At 41.4% G+C, this 14,413-nt stretch overlaps 1 protein-coding gene across 1 annotated transcript in view; it reads left to right on the forward strand.

Annotated features, from left to right (window-relative positions):
- CWH43 (cell wall biogenesis 43 C-terminal homolog) overlaps positions 1 to 14,413 on the forward strand; it is a 72,969-nt gene that overhangs the window by 10,809 nt on the left and 47,747 nt on the right. The window contains 3 exon segments of the mRNA XM_067734693.1: positions 3,744 to 3,832; positions 8,542 to 8,799; positions 11,141 to 11,266. Coding sequence (XP_067590794.1) covers positions 3,744 to 3,832; positions 8,542 to 8,799; positions 11,141 to 11,266 — 473 coding nt within the window.

The following is a 14,413-nucleotide window of genomic DNA, read 5'->3' on the forward strand; positions in this document are numbered from 1 at the left end:
CTGGAGATGACGGAGCTGGAGGGGTATTTGCCCTAGTGCTGAAGGATTGCTGGGAGGTAGATGAGGGAGGACTAAGGATTGTGCACGGCTAAGTGAGAGGTCCTGGGAGCTCCTGCGTGGGCACGCTGAGGAATTCCTGCCAAGAAGAGCATTCTCAGTGGCAGGGAAAGCATGGCATTTCCTCCAGATCCCCCTATTACAGTTTGGGCACTGGGTAGGACGAGACAAGAGGGCCTTGATGAGAGAGCGGGTTGGCAGCAAGGCAGAGAGCTTTAATCTCTGCAAAGGAGGGAAGCCTGGGGGAGCTCTGCATCCTCTGTACTTTGGGACTTGTTCCAGCCATGGGGCTCCCAAGGAGTTAGCAGTCTTGAGCTTAAGTGCTGGTTCCTGTGCTTGGTCCTCACTGACCCTCTCTCTACTCTTCCTGACACCTCTTTTCTCCCATGGTCAGGTCCAGCCTTTCACATAAAAAGATGGGAGGAACCCTTAAAACATCTGCCACAGATATCTGTTTTCTCCTAAAGCGCTGAAATTCCCACATATGGAGACACACTGGCTCTTTCCCCAGAGGATGTCTGGGCACATCCCACAGTTGTCTCACATGCAGTGTGTCCAAGTCTGGCTCAGTAGTTTTCACTACCCAGACATGTCCTTCCTCCTCTGGGCCTTAGTTTACTCTGTCTGTCCCTCTACCGTCTAAGCTGGAAACCAGGAATCATCTTCGAATTGTGTGTCTTCCTCATTTTCTGCATCTCACTTGGTATTAAGTCCAGTCGATTCTACTACTTCTCTTAAAGCACCTATCCCTCCCTCGCCATCCCCCACCATATCTCCTTAGTGGATCCTCCCATCTTTCATCAGGCTACTGCTCTGGTCTTCTAATGGCCTCTGTGCAGTGTGGCCATCTCCACACTGAGAGTGAGATCTCTAAAATGTACACCTGACCCCATCACTCTTTTGCTTAAAACCTTTCAGCAGTTTTTCTCCCCCAAACCAGGTCATATGAGACAGGATCTGCACCCTCAGCCTCACTTAATGTTTTAAAGATGCTCCCTGCCTTATCCCCAGGCTTCACCTGGGCTGAAATCACTTTCAGTTCCCTAGACGTGCCAGATTGTCCCAGCCCCCCATGTGTATGTACGTGCTCTTCCCTGTGTCTGGGCTACCTTCTCTGCCTTGATGTCTCGGCAAGCTCTCACTCACCCTTCAAAACCCAGGTCATGCATCTCCTCTGTGAAGTCTTCTCTGATTATCCCACAAACTACCTTGAATGCCCATCCCACCCCCACCCCCTTGTACATCTCTTATTATTATTCTGTATTACAAATTGTTTATACTACAGTTATTTTATGTCCTTCATCCTTTCTAGACGCTAAACTCTTTGAGGACCGGGAATGGGAAAAGGAACTAATACTCATGAGTTCCTCTGTGTCCGGCCCTGAGCTAGGAAGTGTACATATGTGATCTCATCCAGAGTCTATATCTTTTTGATCTTGGATGCTCTGGCATATTTGGGAGGAGGAGAGAGAAGGAAGAAAGGCACAGAAGAGAGGGGGAGGGAAGGAGTTTATTCTTATGTGTTAAAGCTTCATTTCCAAAGCTCCCATGAAAACAAGCATAAGATGTGAGGAAGAGCGACAGGAGAACTGGACCAGGAATCCGAGGCCAGTCTTGAGGGTTGGAGTCCTGGTTGGCCGACAGCAATTCACCATTCAACTTTGGACCAGTCGCCTAACGTCCCTGGCCTTGTTTTACTCACCTTTAAAATGAGGGTTTTCATTTTATGATTTTGTGTGCTGGAGTGACACATTGAAGATGGAGATGCACCGCCTGAGACCAGCATTTCCCAAATTGTGTTGTGTGGAACACTGGTTTCTTGAGATGTTAATGGGTAATCTGAGAGAAAAAACAAGCAAAACCCAAACCTCGTTTAGATCAAGTAGGTTTTGGAAACACTGTACTTCATCTTCCTTTGTGATTCACAAGGCACATTAGCATCACAGAGTCACTCGGGAGTTTCTCCAACTTACTCGAACATGGAATTCCTTTGTTAGAACACCTATCAACACATCATAAAATTGGTGTTTCTCAGAACCCTGTCTGAGAAGTGTTGCATTAGATCATCATCACCTATGACCGTCATAGTAGGAATTGCTCTCTAAAATTCTCTAGTTTCTACTTAAGGGGATGGGTCATAAATCTATTTTGATGGGCTGAAGATGTGGGAGATGGGAGGAAGCTGAGAGAGAGGCACAGATGGTGCTGAGGGGACTTTGGGAAACCAGAGGATCAGTGCAGACCACAGAGCCTGGGAGGATGAGGGAGCAGGACACTTTCTTAGCCACATGTTCCAGCTTCCCATTAGCCCACCCCAGCACTCCTGACCCCCAAACTCTCCCTCTTTAGTGTCTTCTACCTTCTAATATCCTGTGCTATTTTCTAACTGTGTTTATTGTCTGGCCCTCTCCGCCACTGGAATGTGAGCGCATGAAGGAAAGGGATCTTTGTTCACTGACGCATCCCAAGCCCCTAGAACAGAGCCTGGCACACAGTAGGTCCTCATAAACATTTGTGGTTGACTTGGGGATAGACAGTGATCCACAGTGTCCTCGCCAGCCTTTTCTCTCTTCTGTAGACCCAGGACCACCCTTAACCTTAGAAGGTGGGGATAGGCAGGAGAGCGGCTGAGAGCCTCACTCCAGAGCTGGAGGGCCTTTTTTGGATTCTTAGTCCTACGTGGGCGACTGTGTACAATCTGTGGCAGGTTTCTTTGTGCTCTTTCCCGCAGTGTCCTCCTCTGCAAAATGGGGATAATTATCGCATTTACCACAGACTTGTGAGTGTTAGATGAGCTAATATATGTAAAAATCTTCAAACAGTGCCTGGTATGTAGTAAGTACTATGTTTTTTAGTTTATTTATATTACAGCTATTTTACTGAGTGCCATGTTGTAGCTTTTATTGCTGCTGGATTTTCCCCTAAAGTTTAAATTCTTTTTTTTTCTCCTCCTCCAAGTTTTTGCCAAAGTAGCAACAGAATGAAATAGTTTGTGGTTGTTTTTAAAAACACACAACTATTAATTATTTACCAAACTCACATCAGTCCCAGAAAGGCAGAGACTTTTTTTTTTTTTTTTTGCTGTACGCGGGCCTCTCATTGTTGTGGCCTCTCCGTCGCGGAGCACAGGCTCCGGACACACAGGCTCAGCGGCCATAGCTCACGGGCCCAGCCGCTCCGCGGCATGTGGGATCTTCCCGGACCGGGGCATGAACCTGTGTCCCCTGCATCGGCAGGCGGACTCTCAACCACTGCGCCACCAGGGAAGCCCAGGCAGAGACTATTGATAAAAGCAGTACTGAGGTTGAGAAAAGAGTGAAAAGAAGCACACTAAATAGAAACTATTCCCAGTGTCTTTTTCCTTTTATCTTTGGCAGAGTCATTTAAAATGTCACGTGGCCAGTATGAACTATAATTTAATAGTCTGAGAAAACTCAATTACTGTGTTTACACTGACCATGAAAGACTGCAGATATCGTTTATCTCAAGTCAGAGGTGCTTTTATGTCAATGTTCTGAATGTATATAATATTGGTTCCCAGTGGGCTTTCATTATCTCACTGGTTGTTTCACACTCATATTATCTCTTGGATGTGCCTAGAGGTAGTAGATACATATCTGTTTTATATTTGGGACAATGGAGTAGTAACAATGTCAGATGTCCTATAACGTATCATTTTTTTACAGAGGTGCAGTTCTGCTGGGCTTGGCGAGTGGATTGAAGTTTTCGCCTTGTTCATGGTTTCCTGGTTCCAGTTTAACCTGGTGGATGACAGGTGTGTGGTTTCCCTACAGAAATGCTTCGTTGTCCAATTTACTTGCAGTTGTCCAATTTACTCCATGTGCCCCTGGAGTGGAAGGAGATGACCATACAACATGTGCTGTTGCCCGGTGGGATAGTCTCACCAAGTGCAGCCACTAAAACCCAGATATCACCACGGTTACCACTGACTACTGGTTCCAGGTCCCTGCTTTCTCCTCCTTCACTTTCCCTCTCCTCCTTAGCTGTCTTATCCCCTGACTGTGCTGATATACTCTCCCCTGCCTCCTAAATGACTTATCCAGGCACAGATGTCAGGAACGGTTTTACTGACAGTCTGTGGAGATGGAGGGTCAGACATTGCCACTTTGCCAGACCTCTTCCCCTCTCCAAGCGCTTCTCTGTTTTCAGGAATACCTTCCTTTGGGACTCGATAATGAAGCTCACTTTCCCTTTCTCTTTTGTGTGTAACAGTTTTGGCCCTCCTCTACCCAGCCTTGGGGTCCATGTTTGCTTATTCAAAGGCTTGGACCCTCTCTGCCCATTCACACCCTTCAGGAATATAGAATATCAATGGAGACTATCATTTCTGGAGCAATTTACTTATTTTTATGATTATGACCATTTCATTACTGTGACTGAAACTGAATTATGCCACTCTGCTCCTTTCCCCTTAAAAGGCACGAATGGTGAGAGTCAGTTTTAGCATTAAATAAAAAAATTCCCGCTCTGTGACAGGGCAAATACTATGTTCGGTTTCTGTGAGATGTCCTTATACATTTTAATTAAGCAGGTGTTCAGAGTTTTGTACTAGAGGCTGGGCGTGGGTTTCTGAGACTACACGTAACGGTAATGGAAGATGAGGGTTAAATAACCTCGTAGGTACGTTTCTGTGCACCCTCAGTGCCATCATCCTTGCATGAAGACGTGTATGTCATCCAAATAGGCTGCGTAATTCCTAAGTTTAACCAGGTCGTCATCCTCCTGGAGCTGTGTGAGCAAACGGTTGCGGTCATGTTGAGCTGTTTTTACTTGCTTGTGTATTTTCGGGTAGACATTCCATATGGGGATGCTTGTGTGAATATAATGTAGGAGGAACCTTTCTTCTCATCAGAGAAATGCCTCCTGAGATTCCGCACAAAAATGGCCAGGTAACTTTGTAAATGTGGAGTGTGCAGTGAGCATATATAGCTTCTTAATCTCTATGCAATTAGGAAAATGAACATGAAATACATTGAAAGTTGCGCAGCATTTATATCATGTCTTTTCTTACGGAATAGGAGCAGAAGGCTTATTGGGCAGGTAATTAGCAGCTTCATTTCAAACATGGGAACACTGAGGTCCACAGAAACATAAACTTAAAGAACAGAAAAGCTGTGAACTTGTTGTTTTATGCTCATGCTTATTTCCCCAGATAAGTAAACATAGCCTCCAGAGTTAAACCTAATTTAGTTTGACTGTCTCTCTGAAGTGTGAAATAAAAGGCCCTCGGGGCAAGCAGATTCTGGGCTTCTAATGGGCTGTTTGCAGTAGAGAGGAAAGCAGGGCCGTAATTAGTGAGCTCCATCTCCCTCTCTGATGGTCTCCTCACCTGAATTAAGTAGGAGCTCACAATTATCTAGAGATGGTGCCCACTTTTCACTGTGATTCGTCTCTGGAAAACACCTCATAAAGCAGAATGCAGATAAAGAAATCATATTTTTTTCATTGTACAGTTAAAGTCCCAACTGGGTCCCAGTATGAAATTAATTATGGAAGTGACCAATAGAATTTCCCAAATGCAAAGATACAGGAACTTTAGATCTTGATGGCGATTAAATTAGTAAAATCAAAGTTCTATTTAAAAAGACATAAATGTACTCAATGCACTGGTAGGACCCCAGTGTGCTATACAGTGTGCTTACAGTTTTATTGTATAAGAAACTTGATCTGTTTAAAGTGAACGTGTTAGTTACTATAAATATCATTGGAATATTCAATTACCATGAATTCTGCTTGGTGTCTTAGATGTTGTAAAGATCTGGGGGGGATTATTTGGGAGGACTCAGTCTCAAACAAAAAATAGTTAAGTTGTATAGTTAAGAGAAAAAGGTAAAGTAACGGTGTATCATATGCTACCACCGGTGTTCAAAAAGGGAAATGCACACACATGCCTTTTTCTTCCTGTGCACAGACTATCTCTGGGAGGATGCAGAAGAAAATGCTAACATTGTTGGCCTTCGCTAGGGGAACTAATAGGTGACAGGGGACAGAGGGACTCTTTTTTACCTTTCAGAGTTTGGATTGAATTTATAGTCTATTTAAAAGGACAATTTTAGGGGCTTCCCTGGTGGCGCAGTGGTTAAGAATCCACCTGCCAATGCAGGGGACGTGGGTTCGAGCCCTGGTCGGGGAAGATCCCACATGCCACGGAGCAACTAAGCCTGTGCACCACAACTACTGAGCCTGTGCTCTAGATCCTGCGAGCCACAACTACTGAGCCCACACGCCACAACTACTGAAGCCCACGCGCCTACAGCCTGTGCCCCACAACAAGAGAAGCCACCGCGATGAGAAGCCCGTGCACCTCACCGAAGAGTAGCCACCGCTCGTGGCAACTAGAGAAAGCCCGTGTGCAGCAACGAAGACCCAACGCAGCCAAAAATAAATAAATAAAATAAATTTAAAAAGTAAAAGTACAGTTTTAGTGGATTTAAAAATATGTAGCCTGTTTAAAAATAGAAACTAAATTAAAAATGAAAGTGGTAACAGTCGAGGGAAATTTGAAGAGATGTTTTCTTTCCCTTCAGATAATTCTTTGTAGTAAGACAGACACAACAAAGTCATTTTGATATCTTTAGATTAAAATATCAAACTAGGACTCATTCTTTTGAAAAATAGGCATTATAAGCTGGTAAACAGGAAAAATTCCCTCTCCCTAATAATCAAATAAATGAAAATCAAAATATGCTATGACTTAATCATTAATTTGGTAAAGATTTTTAAAAAGAAATGCTTTGGGCAGGGTTCAAAGGCTCACCTTTTGGGCTTCTGGCAGGATTTCTGGAGGAAGTGAGAACTGGTATAACCTCCCAGGAAGGCAGTTGACCACAAGTATTGACTCTTTAAAATGCTTTTGCCTCTTGACATAGTAGTTGTACGTCTAAGAATCTTTTTAAGAATTATTTTAAGGAAATAATCAGAGGTGTAATAAGAGATTAATTGACAAAGAAAGATGTTCCTCACAGTGTCAGAAGCTTCCTAAATGGCCAAGAATAGGAAAATGGTTGCTTATTTTTGTGTGTATTTATCCAGTGCAAGAGTGTACGTACATAAACATGTTTTAGAAGAAAAACATTAATAACACGAAAAACATGTTCTTGATATAATGTCCCACAAAAAGCAGAATATAATCCTCAATATGTGGTATGATTCCATTTATGTAAAAATACTTCTTCATATACACAGAAAAAGACATAGGGGAAATACATAGGAGTATTAGCTGGGATCATCTCATCTCAGTCCTAGGTGATCCTTAACTGCTTGTTCACAGTTCTGTATTTTTTAAATTTCTGCAGTGAATAGGCATTATGTTTGTTCATTTCAAAATGAAAAAAAACTTTTGTCGTTAAAATAGTTGTTGTTGGATCTAAGATTTTGAAGGTCTAACTATGGAGTTAAAATCTGTGGGTTGTTTTTGAAGTGGGGAGGAATAGGCAGTCACGTGGCATTGTCCTGTGATGGTGCAAGTAGAACTTACTGATGGCTGAGCGCCACGGGGCACTAAGAAGCTGGCTGGATCCTCTTCCCGGGGCTCTTGCCGCAAGCAGTGAGGAGGCTGCTGTAGACATACTTGAAGGGTGGCTCACTGTTATACAACATTGACTGAAACGTCCAATGTCTAGAGGATGTCATATTCTCTGCAAAGCTGTTATATTGATGGCTCCAAAATGGGGTGCTGTAAGCCCCTGCTGTGCTGCTGTCTCACAGCGGATTTCATAGGACTATGGAGAAATGTTATATTCCCTCAGATTTGGCTCAACGAATTAGCAGACATTTACTAAGTGCCTGCTGTGGACCAGGCAGATTGCACAGCCCCCAGCGCCTCCGAGGCTGTTGTGTGAATGAATGAACTGCCTGCAGAACTGTAAAGTAGTGAGTCTACAAATGCAGTCTCAGTCACAGCTTCTTTGGGGGGGGCTATGGGGTTGGTAAAGTCAACTTATATATTGTGGGACGAGGGGCAGCATTTAAACTCCTTTAGAAAGTTTCTTAACAAAAATGTTCTACAAACGTGACTCTCCATGTTTCCTAATGTCCTAGATCTGGCTGGTTAAATTAAATTAACAAATGTTGGTATTACAGGTAATTTCCTTTTTTTTTTTTTCCAGTGTTTGCTATGAAGATCTTAACACAAATAAACTAAAAATGCCTTCTTCTCTCCTGCTGTTCTTCCTGAAGAAATAGCACTGGACTGAGATTTACTGGACCCACATTCCACCTCCAGTTGTGCAAGTAACTAGCTGCATGACCTTGAGCAAAGCATGTTAACCTTGCCAAGACCTTAGTTTCTCACCAGTCTAGAAACTGAACCAGAATGGCCCTAAGGTCCCTTCTGGCTCTAAATAGCTATAGATCGGTCATCCTATATAAGTTTATTATTCCTTTTTTTTTTTTTTAAGAAAATGGGAGAGACTATTACTACTGTCCTGTCTGATTGTTTTTCTTTCTCTCTCTCACAAACAGGAGCGACCTCGGCTGGGGGTCTCCTTTACCTGCCCACGTGGGCAGCCGCTCTCTCTGGCTGTGTGCTCGCCCTCTTCACGGCGTCCATGTGGCCTCAAGTGCTTGGACACCTTATCAACTCAGGGTCAGGCCCTGGGAAAGCCATGACCACTGCCGTGATATTTTATCTTCTAGAAATATTTTTCTGTGCACAGTGCACAGCTTTTAAATTTGTCCCAGGCGGTGTGTACGCTAGAGAAAGATCTGATGTGCTTTTGGGTGAGTACATGTGAAAGGCTTGAATTCAAGTAACTACTCAAAAATCCCCTTCAGGACCGACTAGGATTTAGCACTTTACATGACTGATTAAGATAAATAGGATGATCTTGCTTTCCTTATTGAAATAGACCCTCTTGGTTAAAAAAAACCCTGGAGGAATGTCTAAATTACTATTTAAAAAGAAATTTCTTAATTCATTAATGAGTTTCAGTAATATTTATTACTGCAAAGGCCTTGGAAGTGAATAGCTGTGAAAAAAACAAGTTTAATCCATAATAAGTTATAAAAAGGTCCCCGTAACCCCATATTATATGATACGTAAGGAGAAAATATGATCATGGTGCTCACATTGCTATTTTGGTGGTAGGCTTGTAAATATATATAGGAAGTGTGATTTTTTTTGGTTCCCTTGAATTTTATGTATGGTTTTTATTTACCCTCTTTTTACCAAAAGATTTTTTCATATGTGAATCTTAGTGTAAATGGTAAATTCTCAAATCATAGAGTACATACCTTCCATTTCAGTGGTTATGAACTTATGTACCAAAATTCAAATAGCATACACTTAGTTCAGTTTAATATTTCAGAAATTGTCTTCTGGCAATAGTGAAATTCCTGATGTGTACCAAGCAGACACAGATCAAATATTGCCTGTCGTTTTAGTTTAAGTAAAACATGTCCAAAGCCTCCAGGATAAAATCTTTGAAAAACTGAGGAGACAAAACATGTTAATAGGGGATTCAGTTCTTGTTTGCTCAGACATTTTTCCATTCGTTCACTTACTCATTAAAAAATTATTGTGCACCTACTATGGTCCAGGCACAGTGCCAGGTGTAGGGGATTTAAGAGACATAGGGTCCTACCCACCTGGAGCTTCCGTGTAGTGGGGGAGATACCACACATCAGATTAGACAAATTCTTAGGGGGTTACAGCTGGGGTAAGTGCTGCACATAAGTCTGGGCTTCTACTTATGTTCATCTGCAGTTCCCCCTTGTGCCCTTGGAATATATCCAATCACCCTGTACATTTTCACATAAACTTTTCTCCTCTATGAGCTAGACATCTGTCAGGACAGGCTGATATGGAAGAGGTATTTTTCAATTATGTGAGATATTTTTAAAAACTTTTGAGGATTTGCTATTTCTGGTGGGACATCCAGGCTGTCAGCTGATCAGAGACATACATCGCTGCATTTCCTCTGTGATAATCTCGGCTTTGCGAACTTTGTATTTCTTCTGATTTCTTTCAGGTGTGTGTGTACTCTCTCCTGCTCTATCTTCCTATCCAATGCCCTGCTTTTTTCCTACTCCAGCTTGTTTGGGGGTCTGCCATGTGGAGCAAACGAATGAAAGTAAGAGCCATTCTAAGCATATATTTCTTTCTTTAGAATGTTATGAATGAAGGGTGTTTTTAGTTCCTTCTCACTACTTAATGGAATTGCAGAAATCGTGCTTTATTCCAGCTTCAAACAACTAAGAATTCTTTTTAGTAAGAGTGACATTATGTCGATAAGGCCACAAAAACTAAGGAACATTAGTAATGTTCAGAGTAGCTTTGAATAATTATTGAAAAGAATCTGTATTAGATCAGAAACTAGATATAAATGTATTGTCTAGGTTTCTCCTGCTATTACCTGGAAATTGCACATAACTCTTTTTTTTTAGCCTTCCACCTAAGCATAACTTTTACTTGACATTCTCTAATTTATATATTGTTCAACCATACCTCTGTTTCCATTCTCATTATATACAACGTTAGAAGTATGTAGACTTCACGTGTAAGCTACATTGGAATGCACCCCAGTTAAGCTCATCTTTCTTGGCCCAGTGTGAGTTCCAGCATGCATCCTCTGTGTGGACCCACAATCCAGGCCAGAACTGTTGCCACAAACACTGCCGTATTAAGAACCTACAAATCCTCCTCTTGTGCTCCTCAACTCGGTGCCTGTGGTCCCTTCAGTGGAGAAGACTGAGTCCCTAAGGCAGTCCAGAAGGCTGCTTTCTCTTCTCCCCACCCTTCCCTGCATGACCAACAGTCAGTGACCGACACTATTACCAACCTAACAACTAGGAAACACTCAGGAAATTCAAAGAAACCCCTCATCAGAAAAAGTACGGGTTTTTTTTAATGTAAAGTATAATTTCTAGAACCCTACCTGATTTCTTATGATCATCCTAATTATCAAAAGTAACACTGGAGTAATTAATTAGGTACTGAGATAACTCAATAACTGATTTTTCAGGATATGTCCATTTAAATGAAATCGAGGCTCCTGGAATTTACCATTAGAAGGATTTTTGGATTAGAATGTAATATATTCATCTTTCTTTTTTTTAACAGTGACAGTCATGCTAATTATTGGACTGAATATGCTATTTGGTCCCAAGAAAAGCCTTGATTTTCATCTTCAAACAAAAAACAGTCCTAAAATGCTTTTCAGAGAGAGTGGAAAATACATGAAACTTGGTGAGTATAGTTTTGCTTCCTTTTTAAAAGCATTTTATTATCATATATGGCCTTAATTATGTTGAGGTTCCTGGACTTCAGACTATACTACAAAGCTACAGTAATCAAGACAGTATGGGGACTTCCCTGGTGACGCAGTGGTTAAGAATCCGCCTGCCAATGCAGGAGACACGGGTTCGAGCCCTGGTCTGGGAAGATCCCACATGGCGTGGAGCAACTAAGCCCCTGCGCCACAACTACTGAGCCTGCACTCTAGAGCCTGCGAGCCACAACTACTAAGCCTGCATGCCACAACTACTGACACCCGCGCGCCTAGAGCCCGTGCTCTGCAACGAGAAGCCACCGCGATGAGAAACCTGTGCACCGCAACAAAGAGTAGCCCCAGCTTCGCAACTAGAGAAAACCCACACACAGCAACAAAGACCCAGTGCAGCCAAAAACAAATAAATAAAATTTGAAAACAAAACCAAATAAAACTCTAAAAAAAATAAAGACAGTATAGTACTGGCACACACACAAAAATATAGATCAATGGAACAGGATAGAAAGCTCAGAGATAAACCCACGCACATATGGACACCTTATCTTTGATAAAGGAGGCAAGAGTATACAATGGAGAAAAGACAGCCTCTTCAATAAGTGGTGCTGGGAAAACTGGACAGCTACATGTAAAGGAATGAAATTAGAACACTCCCTAACACCATACACAAAAATAAACTCAAAATGGCTTACAGACCTAAATGTAAGGCCAGACACTATAAAACGCTTAGAGGAAAACATAGGCAGAATACTCTATGCCATAAATCACAGCAAGATCCTTTTTGACCCACCTCCTAGAGAAATGGAAATGAAAACAAAAATAAACAAATGGGACCTAATGAAACTTAAAAGCTTTTGCACAGCAAAGGAAGTCATAAAAAAGATGAAAAGACAACCTTCAGAATGGGAGAAAATATTTGCAAATGAAGCAACTGACAAAGGATTAAGCTCCAAAATATACAAGCAGCTCATGCAGCTCAATAGCAAACAACCAAACAACCCAATCCAAAAATGGGCAGAAGACCTAAATAGACATTTCTCCAACAAACACATGAAAAGATGCTCAACATCACAAATCATTAGAGAAAAGCAAAGCAAAACTACAATGAGATATCACCTCACACCAGTCAGAATGGCCATCATCAAAAAATCTACAGACAATAAATGCTGGAGAGGGTGTGGAGAAAAGGGAACCCTCTTGCACTGTTGGTGGGAATGTAAGTAAAAGAAGCGAAATTGAGTTATTTGTAGTGAGGTGGATGGACCTAGAGTCTGTCATAAAGAGTGAAGTAAGTGAGAAAGAGAAAAACAAATACTGTATGCTAACACATATATATGGAATCTAAAAAAAAAAAAAAAAAAAAGGTTCTGATGAACCTAAGGGCAGAACAGGAATAAAGACACAGATGTACAGAATGGACTTGAGGACATGGAGTGGGGAAGTGTAAGCTGGGACGAAGAGAGAGTGGCATTGACATATATACACTACCAAATGTAAAATAGATAGCTAGTGGGAAGCAGCTGCATAGCACAGGGAGATCAGCTTGGTGCTTTGTGACCACCTAGAGGGGTGGGATAGACAGGGGGGGAGGGAGACGCAAGAGGGAGGGGATATGGGGATATACATATGCAGATAGCTGATTCACTTCGTTATTCAGCAGAAACTAATACAACACTGTAAAGCAATTATACTCCAATAAAGATGTTTAAAAAAAAGCATTTTATTATGAAACATAAATTTTCAGACATATGAGATTAAAGAGTATGATGAACTCTCATGTACCCTTAAACCAGTTCCAACAATTATTAACATTTGCTAATGTTGTTAATACCTATCTTACATTTTTTGGTAAAATACTTTAAAGCAAATCTCTGATATTGTGTTTTTTCAACCATAAATACTCTGTATTAGTTTTATTTCACTTCTAATGTAGATTTAACAGGTAGGATTTCCAAAATATTTTGTTGTAATAGTTGAGACCATTTATTTCATTTCTTGTTCTTTTTTGGAAGATTTAATATGTTAATGTTTGGAATATTGATGAGCTGGAAACTCAGGCATGAAATTAGTTTGCTATTCAGTCTGACTCATCTCAAAATATACTAGATTAAATAAAAATGTTTATTGAATGTGTAACATTTGCAGATAATGTATTAGGATACAACATACTGCATAACTCCATAGCATTATGTAGAATACAAAGATATATAAAATCTGGTCTCTACCGTCAATGACCTGATGCTTTACTGGAGAAGACAGAATCTTAAGGTGTAAAGAGCTAAAAAACAATTAAGAAGCTAAATAAAATTTTAATATATTTCTAAAGGAAATGTCATGAAGCAGTAAGATCATTATATAAACACTTTCATATATGTTCCATCATAATTTGAAAAAGTTATATTAAAATTTAGGGGAAAAATTTAAATTTAGGTGTTTTTTTGTTTTTTTTTGTATGTATTCTTATACTTTAGGTCTGTCCCTTGAAATCAGGATCTGGCGGCTTTTGTTTGTTTGTTTTTAGTCCTGATAATCTTTGTCTTTATTATTACTATTATTATTAAATTATTTAATTCATTCATCAAATTGAGGCACTTGAAACAACTTATTCACAAAGTTGTTTAGATAGCTTTGTATGATTTTCCAAAACAAGCTTTATTTTTTGGGCCCATTTTTGGTTCACAGCAGAATTGAGCAGAAAGTACAGAGATTTCCCGTAGGACCCTCTGAGCCCACTTATACACAGCCTTCCCTGCTAGTGACATGCCCTACCACAACTGATGAACCTACAACGAAACAGGACTATCACCCAAAGCCCTTTGTTTACATTAGGACTCATTCTTTTTTTTTTGCGGTACGCGGGCCTCTCACTGTTGTGGCCTCTCCCGTTGCGGAGCACAGGCTCCGGACGTGCAGGCTCAGCGGCCATGGCTCATGGGCCTAGCTGCTCTACGGCATGTGGGATCTTCCCGGACCAGGGCACGAACCCCGCGTCCCCTGCATCGGCAAGCGGACTCCCAACCACTGTGCAACCAGGGAAGCCCAGGACTCATTCTTGATGTTGTACATTCTGTAGTTTTTGATGAATGTATAATGATATATATCCACCA

Source organism: Pseudorca crassidens, chromosome 4 (assembly GCF_039906515.1).
Source record: "Pseudorca crassidens isolate mPseCra1 chromosome 4, mPseCra1.hap1, whole genome shotgun sequence".
In the NCBI taxonomy this organism is placed as follows: Eukaryota; Metazoa; Chordata; class Mammalia; order Artiodactyla; family Delphinidae; genus Pseudorca; species Pseudorca crassidens.